This window comes from Pongo pygmaeus, chromosome 18, assembly GCF_028885625.2.
Source record: "Pongo pygmaeus isolate AG05252 chromosome 18, NHGRI_mPonPyg2-v2.0_pri, whole genome shotgun sequence".
Classification (NCBI taxonomy): Eukaryota; Metazoa; Chordata; class Mammalia; order Primates; family Hominidae; genus Pongo; species Pongo pygmaeus.
This window is the reverse complement of record NC_072391.2, coordinates 2,183,929-2,205,814: the sequence shown is the minus strand read 5'-3', so window position 1 is coordinate 2,205,814 and position 21,886 is coordinate 2,183,929. Positions and strand designations below refer to the sequence as shown.

General features: G+C 57.7%; 1 protein-coding gene across 19 annotated transcripts in view; it reads right to left on the bottom strand.

Annotated features, from left to right (window-relative positions):
- The window catches only part of TSC2 (TSC complex subunit 2), a 41,821-nt gene that overhangs the window by 17,111 nt on the left and 2,824 nt on the right, over positions 1 to 21,886 (bottom strand). For 15 of the 19 annotated variants that reach the window (XM_054454771.2, XM_054454773.2, XM_054454778.2 and 12 more), the window contains exons 4-18: positions 19,642 to 19,752; positions 18,654 to 18,798; positions 17,575 to 17,692; positions 16,853 to 16,901; positions 16,328 to 16,453; positions 15,942 to 16,015; positions 14,593 to 14,719; positions 12,656 to 12,799; positions 11,464 to 11,601; positions 10,863 to 10,966; positions 10,410 to 10,491; positions 6,879 to 7,034; positions 5,970 to 6,086; positions 1,026 to 1,148; positions 21 to 127 (exon numbers count right to left, since the gene is read on the bottom strand). In XM_054454771.2, coding sequence (XP_054310746.2) covers positions 21 to 127; positions 1,026 to 1,148; positions 5,970 to 6,086; positions 6,879 to 7,034; positions 10,410 to 10,491; positions 10,863 to 10,966; positions 11,464 to 11,601; positions 12,656 to 12,799; positions 14,593 to 14,719; positions 15,942 to 16,015; positions 16,328 to 16,453; positions 16,853 to 16,901; positions 17,575 to 17,692; positions 18,654 to 18,798; positions 19,642 to 19,752 — 1,721 coding nt within the window. The remainder of the gene's footprint in view (positions 1 to 20; positions 128 to 1,025; positions 1,149 to 5,969; positions 6,087 to 6,878; positions 7,035 to 10,409; positions 10,492 to 10,862; positions 10,967 to 11,463; positions 11,602 to 12,655; positions 12,800 to 14,592; positions 14,720 to 15,941; positions 16,016 to 16,327; positions 16,454 to 16,852; positions 16,902 to 17,574; positions 17,693 to 18,653; positions 18,799 to 19,641; positions 19,753 to 21,886) is intronic. The other 4 variants (XM_063654894.1, XM_063654897.1, XM_063654896.1 and 1 more) reach the window with 1 other exon arrangement.

Here is a 21,886-nt window from a genome sequence, read left to right as displayed (position 1 = left end):
GTGGGGGAGGTCCCGCGTACATGTAGTCGCAGACGCAGTAGGGGCTGAACCGCACGACTCCATCCTTGTTGGGCAGGCCGAGGCGGTGCAGTGAGTCGGCCCGCAGCAGCAACAGGAAGTCAAAGGCCTGTCAGGGAGAGGACGGTGAAACCCAGAGCCAGGCTCATGCAGGCCCAGGACAGGCGGCGTCCCACCTGCTTGGACCCACGTACAGCACCACAGGCACTCAGAAAAGGCCACCTGCTGATGTGCACACAACCATGTCCCAACACAGACACAGGCTCTGTCCTGGTGACACCGGAGGCCCAGCACCCACAGCCTCCTCCCTCCCTTGCCTTGGAACTCACAGAGCCTGACGTCCCCACCACCACAGCTGGGCCCGCCTGGGATGGAGGGGATGGGCGCCTCGCTCCTCTGGCAGCACCACATGCTCCCAACTGCCAGAAAGCGGAGCTCAGCTCCCAGCCCTGCCACTTCTTCCATCGACAGGCTGAACAGGGCTCTGAGGCCACAAGGGTAGCCCCAGAGAGCACCTGCTCTAGGAGGGAGGGCTCTCATCCCAGTCACCTCTGCTCAGCCTGGTGCCGACATCCATAGCGCAAACTCAGCGCAACTCCTCCAGCCCTGTTCTGCCCAGCCCTGCCCTCTCCAGCCCTGCCCTGCCCTCTCAGCTCTGCCCTGTGCTGCCCACCTGCCCAGCCCTCTGCTGCAGGTCCTTCACAGATTCTGCAGCACCAGGAGCATTAGGGCCATGTACTGCCCCGGAAGTCGCCGTGCTTCCTTTTCTCTGCCCCAACCTATGCCACCGTGCGGCTTAGAGCGACAAGCCACAAATGTGTGGACTGCAGGCAGAGGAAAGGACACCAGGACTGGGGAGGCTGTGGCCACAGTGGGTGCAGAGGAGGGACAGTCAGCTGAGGCCCCATCCTGGGGCCGTCTCTGCAGCTTCCGGGAACCGCACCTGCCAAGATGGGGATACCTGGCTGGGCCCCCAGGAACTGGCTGCCCACCCCCGGCCACCATACCTGCAGCCGGATGCTGCTCGCAATTGGCAGGGTGTAGCTGTGCTTGTAGTGGAGCTGAATGTGGCTGACCAGCATCTCATACACGCGCGTGGCGTGGCTTGCAGGCAGGGTGTACAGCTTGGTCTGCAGAGAAAGGACGCAGCTCACCACGGAGCAGGAGGTGAAAACGTAGCCCTAAGACAGCACCCTTGCCCCGGAGCAGGGGCCAGGACAGCTTCTCTAGAGTGCGTGCTTCAAAACACATGACCTTCAAACCCAGGACCACCAGGGCTCTCTCTCCACAGCAGCAAAAAGTAAAACCCAACCTCGTGCCCATCTCATCATCAGGGCAGCAATCAACAGGCGAGGAAGAGTCCATTCAATGGAGAAGCTCCAGCTGCATGGCAGACAGGGCAGAATGGGGCGGGGAGTGTGCTCTGCAGGGCAATCCCAGGTGTAGGCAGCCCCTCCCGAAAGGTCAAGGGCACCTCCCAGACAGGTGAGGCAAGGTGTGAAGAGCATCCGGTGCCTCCAGCAACCTTGGGGCCGGGGCCAGCAGGAGCTGGGGGAAATCTGGCCTGAGGGCCCCTTCAAGGCATTCGGGAGATAAGTGGTTACACTATTATTCTTTTAAGGAAATGATTAACATCTTTAAATGATTAAAGAATCATTTAAAGAAATGACTGAGGCCAGGTGTGGTGGCTCACGCCTGTAATCCCAGCACTTTGGGAGGCTGAAGTGGGTGGATCACGAAGTTAGGAGTTCAAGACCAGCCTGACCAACATGGAGAAACCCCATCTCTACTAAAAATACAAAATTAGGCCTGGCACAGTGGCTCACGCCTGTAATCCCAGCACTTTGGGAGGCCGAGGCGGGCGAATCATGAGGTCAAGAGATCAAGACCATCCTGGCTAACATGGTGAAACCCTGTCTCTACTAAAAACACAAAAAAATCATCCAGGCGTGGTGGCGGGCGCCTGTAGTCCCAGCTACTTGGGAGGCTGAGGCAGGAGAATGGCGTGAACCCGGGAGGCGGAGCTTGCTGTGAGCCGAGATCGTGCCACTGCACTCCAGCCTGGGCGACAGAGCAAGACTGTCTCAAAAAAAAAAAAAAAAATTAGCCAGGTGTGGTGGCGCATGCCTGTAAATCCTAGCTACTCGAGAGGCTGAGGCAGGAGAATGGCTTGAACCCAGGAGGCGGAGGTTGCAGTGAACCAAGATTGCGCCACTACACTCCAGCTGGGGCCACAGAGCGAGACTCCATCGCAAAAAAAAAAGATGATTAAATGATTAACAGTTTCTCCTCGTCTCAAAATATTATGACATAAAAGCAATATCCCTTCCTTGGACAAAAAAGAGGTGGAGGTGGGGGTTCACACAGTGCCTGGCACCCCCCACTCCGGGAAGGCCACATGGGACCAACAGCAGCTGCCGCCCTACCAGGCCCACTGGGCAGGCAGGAAAACGGGAATCAAACTTGTCACCGTGTCCATTGTGCAAACTCTCTGACCCTCGAACAGCACGAGGCTGGCCTTCATGGGTCACTTATATGCCAATTTTCTTGTACCTCTCCCACCCGAGAGAGCAAGACCATGTGTCTCCTCTCCTTCCTCCTCAGTCCCCTCAACATGAGGACGACAAGAATAAAGACCTTGGTGATGAGCCACTTCCACTTAAGGAACAGGAAATGTATTTTCTCTTCCTTATGATTTTTTTTTTTTTTTGAGACGGAGTCTTGCTCTGTTGCCCAGGCTGGAGTGCCGTTGCACGATCTCAGGTCACTGCAACCTCCACCTCCCAGGTTCAAGTGATTCTCCCGCCTCAGCCTCCCGAGTAGCTGGGATTACAGGTGCGTGCCATCACATCCAGCTAATTTTTGTATTTTTAGTAGAGACGGGGTTTCACCATGTTGGTCAGGCTGGTCTCAAACCCCTGGCCTCATGATCCGCCCGCCTCGGCCTCCCAAAGTGCTAGGATTACAGGCGTGAGCCACCATGCCTAGCATCTTAATAGCATTTGCTTTTCTCTAGCTTACTTGACTGTAAAAACACAGAATACATAAAACACACGAGCTGTACATTAATCGACTGTTATCAGCAAGGCTTCTAGTCAACAGAGGGCTGTTGGTAAAGTTTCTGGGGAGTGAAAAGTTAGATGGGGATTTTCACCTGCACAGGGGCTGGCGCTCCCAGCCCCATACTGTTCAAGTCAACTGTGTTACTTTTCAATTATAACAAAAGAAAACATGCCAGGCACGATGGCTCACGCCTGTAATCCCAACACTTTGGGAGTCTGGGGTGGGTGGATCACTTGATGTCAGGAGATCGGGACCAGCCTGACCAACATGGTGAAAAAATGTCACTACTAAAAATACAAAAATTAGCCAGGTGTGGTGGTGCGAGCCTGTAATCCCAGCTACTCGGGAGGCTGAGGCAGGAGAATCGCTTGAACCTGGAAGGCGGAGGTTGCAGTGAGGTGAGATCGCGCCGCTGCACTCCAGCCTGGGTGACATAGTGGTTAGACTCTGTCTCAAAAAAATAAAGAAATGAAAACAGCCAGAACCAGGACTCTGCCTCAACTAGGAAATATCTCAGTTCTGCAGCCCAGACCCTCAGGCCTCCAGTGCTGGAGTTCCAAGTAAGGGCAACAGAACCTCTTTCCTTCCCTCTGCAGAAGCAGGAAGGTTCTCAGTTCTTCCAGGCCATAGGCTCCCACAGCCCAGCACACCCCTTCCCAACCAGTCAGTAAAGAGCATGGTGCTTGTGTGGATGAGACACCAAGGAGGTGATGCCTGTCTTTGTTTTGTTTTGTTTTTGAGACGTTGTTTCATTCTTGTTGCCTAGGCTGGAGTGCAATGGCGTGATGGTGTGATCTGGGCTTACTGCACCCTCTGCCTCATGGGTTCAAGTGATTCTCCTGCCTCAGCCTCCCAAGTAGCTGGGACTACAGGCATGCGTCACCACGCCTGGCTAATTTTGTATTTTTAGTAGAGATGGGGTTTCTCCATGTTGGTCAGGCTGGTCTTGAACTCCCAACCTCAGGTGATCCACCCACCTCGGCCTCCCAAAGTGCTGGGATTACGGGCATGAGCCACCACACCCGGCCGATGCCTGGTTTTTAATCAAACACCACGGCCAGGTGTGGTGGCTCATGCCTGTAATCCCAGCACTTTGGGAGGCTATAGTGGGAGAACTGCTTGAGGCCAGGAGGTTGATGCCAGCCTGGGCAACATAGCAAGACCCCATCTCTATAAAAAATGAAAAAATTAGCCAGGTGTGGTGACGTGTGCCTATGGTCCCAGCTACTCGGGAGGCCAAGGCAGGACGATCACTTGATCACAGGAGTTCAAGGCTGCATTGAGCTATGATCACAGCACTGCACCCCAGCCTGGGCGACAGAGTGAGATCTCGTCTCAAAAAATTAATAATAAAAAAAAATCAATCACCGCTTTAAACTTCCATGGCAAGAAATAAAAACCCATGACATATAAACATTACAGGAAATTGTTCTACCATCCAACATCTTAAGGATGAGTTTTTGAGCAAACTGATTCACACATTATATTTTACACGATACTGACACCGACAGTCACACGTAAGTGATGCTGTGAGGCTTTGAAAACTAGAGGCAGGCTGGGCGTGGTGGCTCACACCTGTAATCCCAGCACTTTGGGAGGCCAAGGCAGGAGGATCACCTGAGGTCAGGAGTTTAAGACCAGCCTGGCCAACATGGTGAAACCCAGTCTCTACTAATAATACAAAAAATTAGCCGAGCGTGTTGGCAGGTGCCTGTAATCCCAGATACTCAGGAGGCTGAGGTAGGAGAATTGCCTGAACCCAGGAGGCGAAGGTTGCAGCGACCCAAGATCGCACCACTGCACTCCACTCCAGCCTGGGCGACAGAGTGAGACTGTATCAAAAAAAAAAAAAAAAGATAAATCAGAACCCTTACATGCTGCTCGAGTGGATGGAAAATGGCACAGCACCGGTGGAAAACAGCCTGGTATCGCCTGGAAACATCAAATGCAGACTAAACCTAGGGCCCAACAATCCACTCCTAGGTGCAGACCCAGAAGTGAAAATGCAGGCCCGGCGGAGCCCTCATAGGAGAAGGTTCACAGCAGCACTACTCACCGCAGCCCCAAGGTGGACACAGGCCAAATGTCCACCAATGGAGGAGCAGACAGACAAAATGTGCTCCTTCCAGATGATAGACTACTCAGCCATGAAAAGGAGGGGAGCACCAACAGCTGCCACAACCTGGATGAGCCTGGACACATGGCGCTGGGTGGAACAATCCAGTCAGGAGACAGGAAAGTGTTCTACCATCCAACATCTTATGGATGAATTTTGTGTGACTCCACTTCCATGAAATGTTGAGAGTAGGCAAATCCAGAGACAGGAAGCAGCTTGATGGTACCCGGGGGTACGCGACCAACGGGGGATGCGAGCGTGTGCTGCTGGCATGCTCAGGAAGTTCTCAAGCTGACTGTGGGGATGGCTGCAGAGCTCTATGAATTTACTGAAAACCACTGAGCTGTTCAGTGTGAATGGGTAAACTGCATGATACGTGAATTAAATCTCAACAAAACAGCTGCAGGGCGGGAAAGGAGGGCCACCCTTACTTCCCAGGTGCTGTGCTGGGTGCCGAGGGCAAGCGCCACGCTGAGGATGGTACATGGTTCCGGCCCTGACTCAGGAGCACAGAGACAGGCTCTGGTCAGGGCATACAACAGGGCCTCTCGCATCCCTGCTGTGACCAGGAGAGGCAAGCCACGGAACCTCCTTCCATCCCTCCACAAGACCAGGAGGAAGGTTCCGCTGCCTGCCGGGACCACCGCACCTTCAGCAAATCCAGGGAGGCTGCGGGTCCCACTGGGGAACAGACTCCAACACAACGCAGATGCAGCTGGTGGACACTAGCCACGCGCGCCCCAGGAGCAGAGGCCTTGTGCAGAACACCTACCTGAAGGATGACCAGAAGACCCAGGACAGCTGTCTTCACATCCTCCAAGGAGGCTGAGTGTGCGGCCGCATCCCTTTCTTCCAGCTCTGGGGGTGGGGAGAGGGAGCGGGCCGCCACCTTTGAAGGGAAAGCCAGGGCTTACACACGGGCTCACGGTTCTCTGAGGCAGTAGCCGTGAGAACACTTCCTACCACAAACACCTTCTCTTTTTTTTTTTTTTTTTTGAGACCGAGTCTTGCTCTGTGGTCCACGCTGGAGTACAGTGGCAGAATCTTGGCTCACTGCAACCTTCACCTCCTAGGTTCAAGCGATTCTCCTGCCTCAGCCTCCCGAGCAGCTGGGATTGCAGGTGCCTGCCACCACGTGTGGCTAATTTTTATATTTTTAGTAGAGACAGGATTTCACCATGTTGGCCAGGCTGGTCTTGAACTCCTGAGCTCAAGCAATCCACCCGCCTCAGCCTCCCAAACTGCTGGGATTACAGGCGTGAGCCAGTGTGCCCGGCCTTCATCTTTATTTCTCAAAAGCAAAGATGCCCTTTATACCTGAGTGACTGTGCAGAAACCAAAATGCATCTGAAAATCAAAGAGCAAGCTCTTGGCTGGGCAGGGAGGACGGCAGGCCAAAGCCCCGGCCCCAGGTCTGGGCTCCAGCATCGGTACAGGAGGCCCAGCCCAGCTCCCCCAGAGTGTGGCAGGACACCCATGTCCAGGACTTTCAGTCAGGACACAAACCCAGCAGTGGCAGGCCCGTCACAGGCCTCGGGACACCCATCCTGCAGGGAGGGGAGCCTCACCTACGGACACAGCCATCCGGTCACTCAAAGAAGTGGACAGAGGGCCCAGAGGCCATTTCTGCCCATGGAGCTCTGGCACCCTAGCACCCGGCCCTGGGTGCAATGGCTCTCACCTTCTCGATGATGTCCAGCAGGCTGTTGAAGTGGTGTGTGTGGCAGCCCTCTGCCAGGTCCACCAGCAACTGGGTGGCCAGCTTTCGGACCTGGTGGTCTTTATCCTCGGGGATGTGGGAGAGCTGCGAGATGACCACTGAGTTAATCAGCTCCTCCTGCACAGGCATAAGGGAGGCCAATGAGCACCAGCCCAACGAGGGCCACATCTCATGACACTTCCAATTCCTCAGGAACCGACCCGGAAGCAGCGGACATGTCCCTCAGGACTTCAGCACAGCTGGGCACGGAGCACAAGCACCCGCTGAGCACAACTCAAGAGACCCCAAGGCCCTTTCCCAGGGATCCTGTCCAGTTCCTCGTTCAGAAGGCTGGTGAGCACCGCAAGGCGGCCTGGCACAGGCACAGGGCCCACGACTCACAAGCAGCAGCCGAGGTGAGGCCCTGCCCTTCACTGTCACAGCCGAGAACCCTCCCACATGGTGCTGCGCATGTGTGCGTGAGAGCGTGTGTGGCTGTGTGCACGCATGGGCACGTGTGAGTGTGGCTGTGTGCGCGCATGGGCACGTGTGTGTGTGGCTGTGTGCGCGCATGGGCACGTATGTGAGAGTGTGTGTGGGTGTGTGCACGCATGGGCATGTGCACGTGTGTGTGAGTGTGGCTGTGCGCACATGGGCACGTGTGAGTGTGTAGCTGTGTGCGCGCATGGGCACGTGAGAGTGTGTGTGGCTGTGTGCGCGCATGGGCATATGCACGTGTGTGTGTGTGGCTGTGTGCGCGCATGGGCACGTGTGTGAGAGTGTGTGGCTGTGTGCGCGCATGGGCACGTGTGTGTGTGTGTGGCTGTGTGCACTCATGGGCATATGCACGTGTGTGTGGCTGGGCGCGCATGGGCACGTGTGCGAGAGTGTGTGTGTGGGTGTGTGCGCGCATGGGCACGTGTGTGTGTGGCTGTGCACACATGGGCACGTGTGTGAGAGTGTGTGACTGTGCGCGCATGGGCACGTGTGTGAGTGTGTGTGGCTGTGTGCATGCATGGGCACATGTGTGAGTGTGTGGGTGTGTGCGCGCATGGGCATATGCACGTGTGTGTGTGGCTGTGTGCGCGCATGGGCACGTGTGTGTTTGTGGCTGTGTGCGCATGGGCACGTGTGTGACTGTGTGGCTGTGTGCACGCATGAGCACGTGTGTGAGAGTGTGTGGCTGTGTACGCGCATGGGCACGTGTGTGAGAGTGTGTGTGGCTGTGTGCGCGCATGGGCACGTGTATGAGTGTGTGTAGCTGTGTGCGCGCATGGGCACGTGTGTGTGTGTGTGGCTGTGTGCGCGCATGGGCACGTGTATGAGTGTGTGTAGCTGTGTGCGCGCATGGGCACGTGTGTGAGTGTGTGGCTGTGTGCGCGCATGGGCATGTGTGTGAGAGTGTGTGTGGGTGTGTGCGCGCATGGGCGTATGCACGTGTGTGTGGCTGTGCGCGCATGGGCACGTGTGTGAGTGTGTAGCTGTGCGCACATGGGAACGTGTGTGAGTGCAGCTGTGCGCGCGCATGGGCACGTGAGTGTGTGGATGCGTGCGCATGAGCATATGCACGTGTGTGTGAGTGTGTGGCTGTGCACACATGGGCGCGTGTGTGTGGCTGTGTGCGCGCATGGGCACGTGTGTGAGTGTGTGTGTGGGTGTGTGCGTGCATGAGCATATGCACGTGTGTGTGTGTGGCTGTGTGCACGCATAGACACGTGTGTGTGCACAGCTGTGTGCGCGCATCGGCACGTGTGTGTGGCTGCGCGCAAGGGCACGTCTGTGAGAGTGTGCGTGGCTGTGTGCGCGCATGGGCACGTGTGTGAGTGTGTGGCTGTGTACGCGCATGGGCACGTGTGTGAAAGTGTGTGTGGCTGTGTGCGTGCATGGGCACGTGTGTGAGAGTGTGCGGCTGTGTGCGCGCATGGGCACGTGTGTGAGTGTGGCTGTGTGCGCGCATGGGCACGTGTGTGTGTGGCTGTGTGCGTGCATGGGCATGTGTGTGTGTGTGTGGGTGTGTGCGCGCATGGGCGTATGCACGTGTGTGTGGCTGTGCACGCATGGGCACGTGTGTGTGCGCGCGCGTGAGGAAGTGTGTGGCTGTGGGCGCATGTACACGTGTGTGAGTGTGTGGCTGCGCACATTGGCACGTGTGTGAGTGTGGCTGTGCACGCGCATGGGCACGTGTGTGTGGATGTGTGCGCGCGCATGGGCATATGCACCTGTGTGTGTGTGGCTGTGCGCACATGGGCACGTGTGTGAGAGTGTGGCTGTGCGCGCGCATGGGCACGTGTGTGTGTGTGTGGCTGTGTGCGCGCATGTGCATGTGTGTGTGTGGCTGTGTGCGCGCATGGGTACGTGTGTGAGTGTGGCTGTGTCCGCGCATGGGCACGTGTGTGAGAGTGTGTGGCTGTGTCCGCGCATGGGCACGTGTGTGAGAGTGTGTGTGGGTGTGTGCGCGCATGGGCATATGCACGTGTGTGTGGCTGTGTGCGCGCATGGGCACGTGTGTGAGAGTGTGTGTGGCTGTGTGCACGCATGGGCACATGTGAGAGTGTGGCTGTGTGCGCACATGGGCATGTGCACGTGTGTGTGTGTGGCTGTGTGCGCGCATGTGCACGTGTGTGGCTGTGTCCATGCATGTGCACGTGTGTGTGTGGCTGTGTGCGCACATGGGCACGTGTGGCTGTGCATGCATGAGTATGCGTGTGTGTGCCTGCTGTGCTGGGGACAGCATGAGTTTTCACAGAAGCAGGTAAAAGGTTCCACAGGAACAGAGACCAGGACAAGACCAGCCCTGATGAGAGAAGCCAGAGGACCCAGAGGAACTTCTGGGAGGCCCTTTCCTCCCTCAGACGGAATGCGGGATCGCAATGCCCAGCAAAGGGCAATTCAAGGAGAGTGGATGATGGGGAGAGGAGCAGAGCAGCAGCTCTCAGAAGGGCAGGACTGCGAGGCTGCGGGGAGGGGTGCGGTGGGAAGGGACAGCCTCAGAGCCTAAGCTGCGCCTCCTGGGAAAGGGGTATGGCTGACAGGCACACAAGTGTCTCTCAAGGAAGGTGGACCTGGGGCCACAGAGCTCCCAGAGGAGGGAGTGGAGAAGGAGAGCCCGCAGAGGAGAGACCAGGCAGGGCTGGCGATCAGGTAGGTGCACGGGGTGAACGTCATGACAGAAACGGAAGACAATATCCCCATGCAAGACTGGTCTAAATGAACTTGCACAGAATTCTTAAGAGGCTCCTGTGTTCGGTGACAACCTGGCCAGAGCTCCCTGACGGCAGGCACTGTGCCTTCCTTGCTACTTGGCCACGTGTCAAGGCCTGGCAGAGGCACCCAGGACGAGCAAGCCAGTGAATGAACAGGCGTAAACAGACCACGCTGGGGGCTGCAGAGGGTCTGGCAGGACCGAAGTCCCAGGCAGAGCCCGGCTCTGTGGGAGCATGTGCACAACGGAGACAGCCCGCCCCACGGAGAAATAGCCCTGAGCCCCCAGCTGCGGCCGCCCTGGACACGCACCTCATAGAACTGCCTGTTGATGAGCAGCACAAAGGACAGCACGTCCAGCACCTTGATGCGCACGGCGCCTCGGGACTCGCTCCTGCGGGACAGCAGCCTGCTGGGGTGGGTGGGGAGTGCCCGGCCACAGCCCCACACCAGCCTGTCTGCCTGGCGCAGACCAGCCCAACTCTGGGTCCTCCCGCGGCCAGGCACACAGGGCACAGAGCTCTGCCTCCCAGGGAGCATCTCTCCAGACGACCCCCCAAAAGAGGGAGCCCAGTGGCGTCATGAGAGGACCTGTCCTGCTGGACTGGAAAGCAAGCCAGCACCTGCTCACCCAGAGCCAGGGCTCTCCAGAGGCAGAGAGGAGGGCCCTGCTCATCGGGCATCCTGAGACCCAGCCCGGGTGGGCCCCAGACAGAGACAGGGCCAGGCTCCAGGTGCCAGGCAAGGCTACAGAGGACCCCCTACCTGAAGAATCTCTCCATCAGCGCCTGCAGGTTCTGAATCCAGCCGTCCTTGGCCGGGTGGATGGACTGCGCTCTATAGGAGATCAGGTTCAGGAGGGAGGACTCCTGTCAAAAGAAGAGCCGGTGTTGCCCCTCTGCCCCTCCAGCGCTCTCCTCCACACTGGGCTGCTGATCGAGAGGCTGGTTTGCTGTCAGAGCCCAGCCGCCTCACAGCCTGCAGCCCACAGCCCAGACACAAAGGCACTCCTGGCAGCGGGGAAGACTTGTGTCCAAACCTATGGAAAAGCCGGGGCCCTAAGCTGAGTGTTCCAGGCAAAATGACTGCGGCCGCCTGGGAGCCACAGGACTCCACAGAGCCGGATGGAAGCTTCCTCCACACAGGTGGGAGGAAACCGACGGGTGGGCTAGCACTGAGCTTATTAGCAAACACGCGCTCTGCCCACCAGCGCCCTGGCAGCCTTCCCTGCCCGAGTGCAGAAACCTGGAAAGCAGGCGCCCACCTGGCCCTTGGCTTCTGAGGCTCAGAAAGCTGCACTTCACCCAGCACCCGGCCCCTCCCCACCAGCCAAAGCCCAAAGGCCCCACCCAGGAAGGGGTCTCACCGGCCTCTGGTCCGCACATCTCTCCACCAGTTCAAAGTATCTCTCCTGAGACCCGTGGAACTCGTTCTGGTCACACAGCTCCTCCACCGTGGTCAACAGGTCATGGACAACGGTCCTGAGCTCCGGGCTGTCCAAGGTCTGCAGTACCAGGCACGACACATGCTGACTTCCACTCCCCACATGGACTCGGCACCAGAGGCGTCGCTACACACCCACCGCATGGAGACGCCCCCAGCCCTCTCAGGCCGCTCTGGGCCGCATGGGGACAGACGCCCCCAGCCCTCTCAGGCCGCTCTGGGCTACACGGGTTGAGACACCCCCCAGATCCTCTCCAGGGGCCACCCTGACCCGCATGGCCCATGACACTCCCAGATCCTCTCAAGGGGCCACAGTGGCTGTGATGGTAGCTGCTGTTCCTGCCCGTACCCCACCCCCAGGGAATCTTGGCTGTGTCCATGCAGCTGGGCTAAGAAGGAAGCTTGGGCAGGAGGGCCAAGAGTAGCCACAACTACAAGCCTTTCTTGCCTCTCCCAAGTCCAGCCTCTTTTAGAAGCCCCAGGCTATGGCCTCTGCCATTTCCACCAGCGGTCAGGGGCAATGCTCTGGCCCAGCGACAGACTCTGAGAGGACTTCAGTCCCTGCTAAGTCCCAGCCAAGTCCCGGCCTCCCTTCTGCTGCCTGGCCTCCTGTACATCGCCCGCCCCAGGCTCCAGGAAAAGGCACAGCCCTGAGGCTGCTGGATACCAGCCTCGCCTCCCCAGGGCCCCTGTGCTGATGAGCTTGTGTGGCTGTGGAGTCCTCCTTAAAGCTGTGGTTAACAGACTCGAGCTAATGCGGTCCTCCAAAGTCATGCCGAAGCCACACTGGCATCCCTCTGGGAACTGTGCCGGGACCCACTTAGGCCACGAAGGCAGCCTGCAGGTTGCTCTGCAGACTGTGGGCAACCCTGGCCCAGCCCCGGCTCACCTACTGCATATTCCTGTCTGGGGCCAAAATGATGCACCACGTCTGGAAAAATCAGATCTGTCTCCGGTGGAAGGTGGATGAGCACCACTGTGAATCACCAGAGAACACGGTTCCGGCAGTCTCTGCGGGACCCCCAGAGATGGGGCCCAAGGTACCATCTTCCGAGTGGGCCAAGCCTGCCTGTCTGGGGTCCCGGTGCTCCCTGGAGCTCCTGCCCCCACCCCACCTGGAGCTGCTGAAGGAGCCGTTCGATGATGTTCAGCAGAATGTCCCACGTCACCACCTGGAGCTCCTTCCTGTACTTCTTGATGAGCCTGGTGATGGACAGGACGATCTCATAGGACACCACCTCGTTCGGACATACCATGGCCTGGAACACGAGCCCGGCCAGCACACAAGGTCAGAGCTGCTTGCTTGCTGTGGGACGCCCTCCCAGTCACCCTTGGGACCGGGAGTAGCACGCCTGAGCCCCCAGTGCCCACCACACGTGCATCGGGGTGGCAGAAACAGCAGGTGGGGCACCCAGGAGGGGTTTCTACACGCTCCAGCACGGTCAGGACCCAGTCCGGCCCCACCCCCATGCCTGCTTGCAAAGTCCCTGACTCGGACAGACCAGCAACTGAATCCTGGGCACCCGGCGGGCCAGCCCAGCAGCACCTGAAAACTGCCCTGAGTTCTGTTGCAAGCTGTGCACAAAGACAACATCCCCCCACCGCCCCTACGGGGAGGGGTGTAGCAGGAAGAGCAGAGGATCAGGAGAGCCCTGTGACCCGCACCGCAGCTCATCACTATAAAACCAGGATGACGCAATCGCCCCACCCTCCAGGGAGCTGTGAGCACAGAACGAGGACGGACACGAAAAGCGCTCTGTCATCATGGGGCACTGCGGAAACTAAAGCTGTACCACCGGCATCTGTGCCACGGCGTCATTGCAGAGACAGGGCAAGATCAGCACTTGACAAAACAGAGCCGCCAACAGCAAGAGAACGGCTACCCCAGAGGCGGCGTTCACCCCTCCACTGCCAACTCCAGAAGGTGAAACTCCCAAGATGTAAGGTTTGCTTGAGAATAAAGCCTTTGGGCCGGGCACAGTGGCTCACGCCTATAATATCAGCACTTTGGGAGACCAAGGCGGGTGGATCACCTAAGGTCAGGAGTTCAAGACCAGCCTGACCAACATGGTGAAACCCCATCTCTACCAAAAATAGAAAACATTAGTCTTGGCCGGGCACGGTGACTCATACCTGTAATTCCAGCACTTTGGGAGGCCGATCACCTGGCGGATCACCTGAGGTCGGGAGTTTGAGACCAGCCTGACCAACATGGAGAAACCCCGTCTCTACTAAAAATACAAAATTAGCTGTGCGTAGTGGCCCATGCGTGTAATCCCAGCTACTCAGGAGACTGAGGCAGGAGAATGGCTTGAACCTGGGAGGCGGAGGTTGTGCTGAGCCAAGATCGCACCATTGCACTCCAGCCTGGGCAATAAGAGTGAAACTCCGTTTCATAAAACAAAAAACAAAAAACAAAAAAAAAACCATTAGCCAGGCATTGTGGCAGGCACCTGTAATCCCAGCTACTCAGGAGGCTGAGGCAGAATGGCTTGAACCGGGGAGGCAGAGGTTGCAGTGAGCCGAGATCGCGCCATTGCACTCCAGCCTGGGCAACAAAAGTAAAACTCTGTCTCAAATAAAAAAAAGAGAGAAAAAAGCCTTTGGCCAGGCATGGTGGCTCACGCCTGTAATCCCAGCACTTTGGGAGTCTGAGGTGGGTGGATCAGTTGAGGTCAGGAATTCGAGACCAGCCTGGCCAACATGGCGAAACCCTGTCTCTACTAAAAACACAAAATTAGCCAGGCATGGTGGCAGGCACCTGTAATCCCAGCTACTCACGAGGCTGAGGCAATAGAATCACTTGAACCTGGGAGGCAGAGATTGCAGTCAGCCAAGCAGGAAGAGCAGAACTCCTTCTCAAAAAAAAAAAAAAAAAAACTAAAGTCTTCACAGGGCCCCAAACCTCACCTCCAGCTGCAAAGCAACTGCCTGGAAAGGCCTAGAAATGCCACCGCAGCCCCCGCAGCAGGACCCCCAGTGGGGTGGGTGGGCAGGCGTGAGGGGAGCTCTCCCGTTCCTGCCAGCTCACTGTGCACAGAAACCGCCTTACCTGGTAAAATGATGGTAGCACAGATGTCGGCGAGTTCCTCAGAGAATAGAGCCGGTGGGCTCCCCAGAGAGCCATGCCCACAAAAAACACGGCTCCTCTCAGCAGGGGCGCGTCCTCCATGTAGGCTCTGAAAGTGTTCCCCAGAGAGACGGAATGTGAGCAGGGCCCTGGCCCAGGGTCCGCCATGGATGTGTGAGGTTGCCGAGGCTCCTGCAGCAGCCTCGGAGGTCCCTGTGCGTGGGGGGCAGGAGCACCGCTGGGGAAGGGCAGGGAACAGAGGCCAGCAGTAATGCTCTCGTTCACTCTCATGCACGGGTGGCAGCCCATCACTGCTGACCACACTGTGAGCTACAGGTCATGCCAGGGACAGGAAGCAGGCAAGAGGGATGGCCCACAGCCTCGCAGTCTGGGGGAGACAGGCGCCAGCCACACAATCTCCCAGGTAAACGCAAAATCTCTTCCTCCAATCACAACCAAGAAGGAAAGCCACAGCAAAAACTACTCAGTGAGGTGGGGGAGTTAGTGACCACGCTAAGACCTCAGTAAACAGAGTAACTCGGCAGAGGTGGAAGAACCTGCTGGCAAGGGGAATCAGGGCATGCACAAGCCCTTGGTGGATGGGAGAAGGCAAGATGGAGAGGAGAGATGCAGGGGTTGGGGCAGGGCTGGCCCCCAGGGCCTGGTTCTACGGGAGGAGGGAGGGAGAGATGCAGGGCTGAGGCAGGGCTGGGAGAGATGCAGGGCCGAGGCAGGGCTGGGAGAGATGCAGGGGCTGAGGCAGGGCTGGGCCCCAGGGCCTGGTTCCATGGGAGGAGCCTACATCCCGAGGGCACTGGGAACCACCTGGCTTCTGGCAAAGGGTGACACGGACATATCTGTGTCAGAAAAAAGCCACCCGGGTGCTGCACGGAGTGGGCTTCAGGAGGCACGGATGGATACAGGAGAGCAGGAGGAGGGGGAGCTGGCAGCACGGGTGGGAGGCCAGGGTGTGGGCAGAGCTGAGCCATCTCTAAGGGCTAAAGCAACTGAAGTGGCCACAGCCTGGCTGTGGGGGTGAGGGCAAGGGCAGCGTCAAGGCCAAGACCTCGAGCCTCGCCTTGTAACAGGCTAAGCAGATGCGGAGCACCGCTGGAGGACGTCCGTGGGGCAGGCACTGAGCTGGGTGTGGATATTCTGTCGAACTGATAGAGGAAGGAGAGGACAGGGCCTCACTCTAGTGGCAGCCTCTGGAACAGCTGCCCGAAAGGACAAGGACTCTCTAAGCCAGTGTGTGCTCGGGAAGGGACACTGGGGCTGCCCCGAGGGCTGCGCTGGCCTCCGCTGCCCTGCGCCCCGCCCACCACACTCACCTGTCCTCCATGAGGTGGCACATGTTATAGATGGCGCTGTGGCCCAGGTGGGTGCCAAGGAGGTTCCGCATCAGCTGCGAGACACGATGCATGTCAGGGGCTGGCAGGCACAAGCCCTGCCCCCAGCCCCAGTCCCTCTGCTGGCCCCGCCTGGCTGCTGCCCTATAGCCACCATCTCCTCCCAAAGACAGAGGCAGCAGGGTTCTCAAAATGCCACCAAAACTCTGACCTCAGCTCAACTGCCTGGGAAAATGACACTGGCCGTCCCTCAACGGGCCATTGTGTGGCCACCCCAAGAATCAGACAGCCATTCATGGGAGACAAGATGGCCCTTGTCCCATCCATGTGCCCTCAGGAACCTTCCAGAGCAGTTTCAGAGACCCCACCTTCCAGCAAGGCTCGCAGAGCTCCTTGACGTTGATGGTGCGACAGAGAGTAACGATGAACAGCGGGAGGCTCTCAGCCGGCAGGCAGTTGTAGCAGACCACAGCGTCCAGCACCTGCAGGGAGACCTGGTGGAGAGGGAGACAGCTCACGCCCGTCCTACCCCAGCTCCTCCCCACAGGAGAGGACACCCAGGCCTCCTTCCCACCTCCTTCAGCCTGCGCTGCCACCTCTCCCCGCTGCCATGGCAGCCTCTCTCCAAGCCACAGGGCAAGCGGGCATGTGGGAAGCATCTGACGTCCCTGTCACTGTGGGTCATTGATGCTGTCATCCACCCTGAGCTACATCTCCACATGGAGGCGCCTGGCTATCCTGACTTACATGGGGGACTCCTGAGGCTCAGAGAGACCGAGCAGCTTGCCCAGGGCTACACAGCCAGCAGGTGGCACACAGGGCTCAACCCCCAAGCCCCAGCCTCCCAGAAACCAGGGTGAAATGGGCCGGCCCTGGGGAGGGGAGGCACTGACCTCTATGTCCACAGAGGATGCGGTCCGGACGCAGAGCAGACAGATCATCCTGCAGGGAGCACCGAGCTCAGTCCCGGCAGCACTGCCTGGATGGCCGAGCCACCACGGGCTGTGGTCTAGTCACTCTATGACATCAATAACACGCATGGCTCATCCTCCCTGGGGGTCCCACCCACCCAACAAGCACTCAGGTGCCTGCTGTGCGCCAGCCACTGCTCTCGGTGCTGGGTGTTCAGCATGAGTGAGACAGAGCTCACGCAACGTTCTGAACAAACAACAACAAAAAGATAACCAAGACATCAGATGAGAGCTAAATAGAAGACAGCTATGTACGTCTCTTTTTTTTTTTTTGAGATGGTGTTTTGCTCTTTCACCCAGGCTGGAGTGCAGTGGCACGATCTCCGCTCACTGCAACCTCTGCCTTCCGGTTTCAAGCAATTCTCCTGCCTCAGCCTTCCGAGTAGCTGGGATTACAGGCTCCCACCACCATGCCCGGCTAATTTTCCTATTTTTAGTAGAGACAGGATTTCACCATGTTGGCCAGGCTGGTCTCGAACTCCTGACCTTGTGATCCGCCTGCCTTGGCCTCCCAAAGTGCTGAGATTACAGGCATCAGCCACTGTGCCTAGCCCAATCTCTATTTTTTTGGTGGTTTCAACTTTATTCACTGCGGAGCTGAACTTAGGACCATTATCAGAACAGGATCTCAATTCTTTTCTTACTGAACCATCCTTGCGATGTACTCGTCGAGGTAACAGCTATTGAATTTGACCAAGTTCACCAGCACCAGAAGGAATTCCGAGGACAAGCCAACATCCATCCACTGCAGGACAAAGTCAGCTGGGGGAGAAGCGGCGGCAGTTTGTGAGGACGCCGAATCTACATCTCCCACTCACCTCCCTGTCCCCACGCAGGACAGTGTGTCCAAACCCGTCACTGCCAGAAACCACATCATCAGTCCCCCGGCAGCAACAGACAGATCACACACTTGGCCCGAAGAGGCTCAGGGGAGCCCAGGCAGGCCGGCTACGCACGGACGGTAGGATCTACCGCCCCTGGGGCTGCACAGAGGGTCTGAGCCGAGGCGGCAGCAGAAGTGTGTATGCCGTACACTCAGGGCCCAACCCGAGGCTGGGAGACGCCGACATCACCAGACTCCTGGGCGTTCCCCACCCCCACCAGAGAGCAGCTCAGAGGAGACGTGTGCACACTTGGCTGCCGGCCACGTCACCTCAGACAGGAAACCTGATGGTAGGCACCTGGCCGGCACCTGTCCTGCAGGCAGCCCAGCCCCTGAGGCCCTTTTCTGGGCGACAGAACAGCACAGCGAGAGTCAGACTGATCTCTTCCTCCTCTTTCTCTACTTCCCAGAATCATGACACAGAGACCCAAGACTAATGGAAACCTCCCACCGCAGGATGGCAGGAGGAAGGTCCACAAAGTGGAGAATGGAGGAGGAAGACGGGACCACTGCGCTCTGGTTGAGACCAGGTCAGCAGCACCACCTCCCAGTGACAGAACTCGCCCAGCTCCTGCCGCTGCAGAGGTGTTCGTAGGCCCCAAGCCCCAGAGACTCACCGTCAGCAGGACTGGGGTGAAGGCCAGGACTCTGCATTTTTAACACGTGCCTCAGGGGCACTCCGGCCACGCAGGTGAGCCCAGGTGCATGGAGCAGCAGGGGCATACCCGCTGCAGGCCATCCCTGAGAACTGCAGTCCCACCCCAGCTCCAGGTCCTTCCCACCCCAGGTTACACTTGATCGTCAAGGCCAGAGAAACCTCAAACCCAATGTGGCACCCACCCAGCTCTTCCTCCAAGTAGGTGATGTGTCTCCCATTGTCTGTGAGGGCCTTGAAAACTTCCAGCCTTTCGTGAAGGTCTTCATTGGAAGGGTAATCCTTGATGACCTTAAAGAAGAGGGCTCTGAGGACCCCCAAACGCTCGCCCTAAAGACAAAAGCCACAGGATCAGCAGAGCCTGCCAGCGTCACCCACATGGCTGCCAAGAAGTCCCTGAAGTGCAGGGGTGCCTGGACTCCAGCCCTGGACCCCTCTCCTTCCCACAGAGGTGCCCTGCAAGGGACAGGTCTGCAGCATCGGTGGTGTACAGGGCAGGGGGCCGGATGCACCGGCCAACCATAGCGCGGCATATGGGGAGCAAATGCTGTGTGTCGGGACCTGGCACAGTGGGTGGCGCAGAGCAGGGGACGACACAGCTCCTGCATGACCCCTGCACTCGGTGCGGGGCAGACAGCCTTGTGCTCAGAAACTGAGGACAAAGCCTGAGTGGGGGAAGCCCAGGAGAGCCTGTGAGAGTGGATGGCCCTTCTGAGCAGCTGGGACATGAAGAAGTAGAAGTGGCTGACCAGGGGAGGCAGGAACACCAAGAGGTCTGGGTGTTCAGGGTCAGCCAAGACCAGCACAGCTGGAACGCAGTGAGTAGGGGAGCAGCCCCGAAAGGGTGCAAGGGCAAAACAACACTGTAGCCCCACACCAGCTGCCAGGTACGGTATCAGCACTCTGCGAGAACTGCCTCATATGATCCCCAGAACATCCCATAAGAAGAAGGTGCAGTGACTCTCTGTTTACAGGCGAGGAGGCAGTGCCCACGGTCACACAGACCTCATGACACCAGGAGACCCCACAGGCCGTCCAGCTCCAGAGCCCATCAGCCCCTAGACCCTGTGCCCAGCAACTCACCGAGGCAGGAGTCCAAACATGGCCCAGCAGGGACAGGACAGTCAGTGGGCGGCCTGACATCACCCATCCCAGCGTCGCCCCGGGCCTTACCTGTCCCTGCACGATGGCCTTCAGCAGAGCCAGCACCGCGTGCCGGGCCTCCAGTGGCCGCTCCGGCTGCAACAGATCCGCGACCGCCTTCCAAAGTGCTTCCACTGCGTGCTGTCACCAGCAGAGGGGACAGCGGTGAGGATGTGCTCTCCAAGAACCCTGGCCCCAGCAACTGGAACAGTGCCATGAGCAGAGGACAGGGCGGAACAACGGGGGCTTGTGACTGAGAGCCCCACCTCCAAAGCTCATATCTCCTGTGTCTCCTGCAGCCCGAGATGACCACAGGCTTCATATGGGGAATGGCTCAGAGCTGCCTCAAACCCCAGCAGGCCCCTTTAACCCCCACCAGGCGACAGACTGGGGGCTGAGAGGACAGCAGCAAGCCAGGGCAGCAATGCTGGCCTCACCTGGACCAGCCAGGGGTCCCATTAGAGCTGCCAGAAAGCTGGCAGAAAGTCATGGGACAGTCTCAGAACCACAAGCGCACACTAAGCCCTAGGCCTGCACCTGACCCAGAATCCCTGCTTGTGGCTTTCCTCTAGTGAACACATCAGCATCGGGCCCTCAACCCCACGCCCCTGCCCGACCTTTGCTGTCTGCCTGACCTGCTGAGAAAGAGCGCTGCGTGGCCTTCTGAAATCTGCCTCCTCTAACTGCCACCCAGCCTGTGGGGTACTCATCCCTGCTCCCTAAAGCTGCCAGAATCAGTCTCACTCGGCAGGGGTTTTGGGCTGGCTCTCACCACCTTCCCTTCTCCACATTAACCAACAGCCACGGCTTTCGGACCACAGGCTCATTCCTGGCCTTACTCCTCTAAGGAGGGGAACTAAAACGGCCATGTTCTGGCCAAGTGCAGTGGCTCACGCCTGTAATCTCAGCACTTCGGGTGGCAGAGGGGAGAGGGTCGCGTCAGCCCAGGAGTTTCAGACCAGCCTGGGCAACACAGTGAGACCCTGTCACGACAAAAAATACAAAACTTAGCCAGGCGTGGTGCTGCATGCCTGTAGTCCCAGTTACTTGAGAGGCTAAAGTAGGAGGATCACGTGAGCCTGGCAGGTTGAGGCTGTAGTGAACCATGATTGTGCCACTGCACCCCGGCCTGGGTGACAGAGTGAGACCTTGTTTCTAACCAAATAACAACAAAATGGCCATGTTCTTTTAGATGTCATCTGACTAACATCCCAACCAATTCAGACAACTGGCACTCTCACCTCCTTTGTCTCACTGACAATACTCTTACCGTTGCAACCTGAGCTGCTAAGATCCGTGGACACAGGGCCCGGGACCATCCCAGCCTCGGAGGCCTATTCATCTACTCACAGGCTGCCCCGTACCCACACAAACAACTTTCAGAACAGGACACAGGACGCTTATTCTTTTTTTTGTTTTCTGAGACAGTCTTGCTCTGTTGCCCAGGCTGCAATGCAATGGCACAATCTCAGCTCGCCGCAATCTCTGCCTCCTGAGCTCAAGCGATTCTCCTCCCTCAGACTCCCAAGTAGCTGGGATTACAGGTGCCCGACACCATGCCCAGCTAATTTTTGTATCTTTAGTAGAAACGGGGTTTTGCCACATTGGCCAGGCTGATCTCGAACTCCTCACCTCAGGTGATCCATCCACCTTGGCCTCCCAAAGTGCTGGGATTACAGGCATGCGCCACCACGCCCAGCTCATCATCTTTTAGTACAGACGGGGTTTCGCCATGTTGACCAAAGTGGTCTTGAACTCCTGACCTCGTGATCCACCCACCTCGGCCTCCCAAAGTGCTAGGATTACAGGCACAAGCCCCTGCACCCCCGCTCGGCATACAAATCCTTTCTGGTGTGGCTAGAAAAGCCTAATTCCTTCGCTCCCCATTTCCACGCTTGATTGGCCCCTCAAGGTTGTATTCAAGGCATTTCCAGTAGTTTCCCCATCACTACGATGACAACTAAATTTCCCTAAAACAGTGCAAACTGGCCAGGCGCGGTGGCTCACGCCTGTAATCCCAGCACTTTAGGAGGCCAAGGCAGATGGTTCACAAGGTCAGGAGTTCGAGACCAGCCTGGCCAACATGGCAAAACCCCGTCTCTACTAAAAATACAAAAATTAGCTGGGTGTGGTGGCACGTGCCTGTAATCCCAGCTACTCGGGAGGCTGAGGCAGGAGAATTGCTTGAACCCGGGAGGCAGAGGCTGCAGTGAGCCAAGATTGTGCCAGTCTGGGCAACAGAGAAAGACTCCATTTCAAAAAAAAAAAAAAAAAG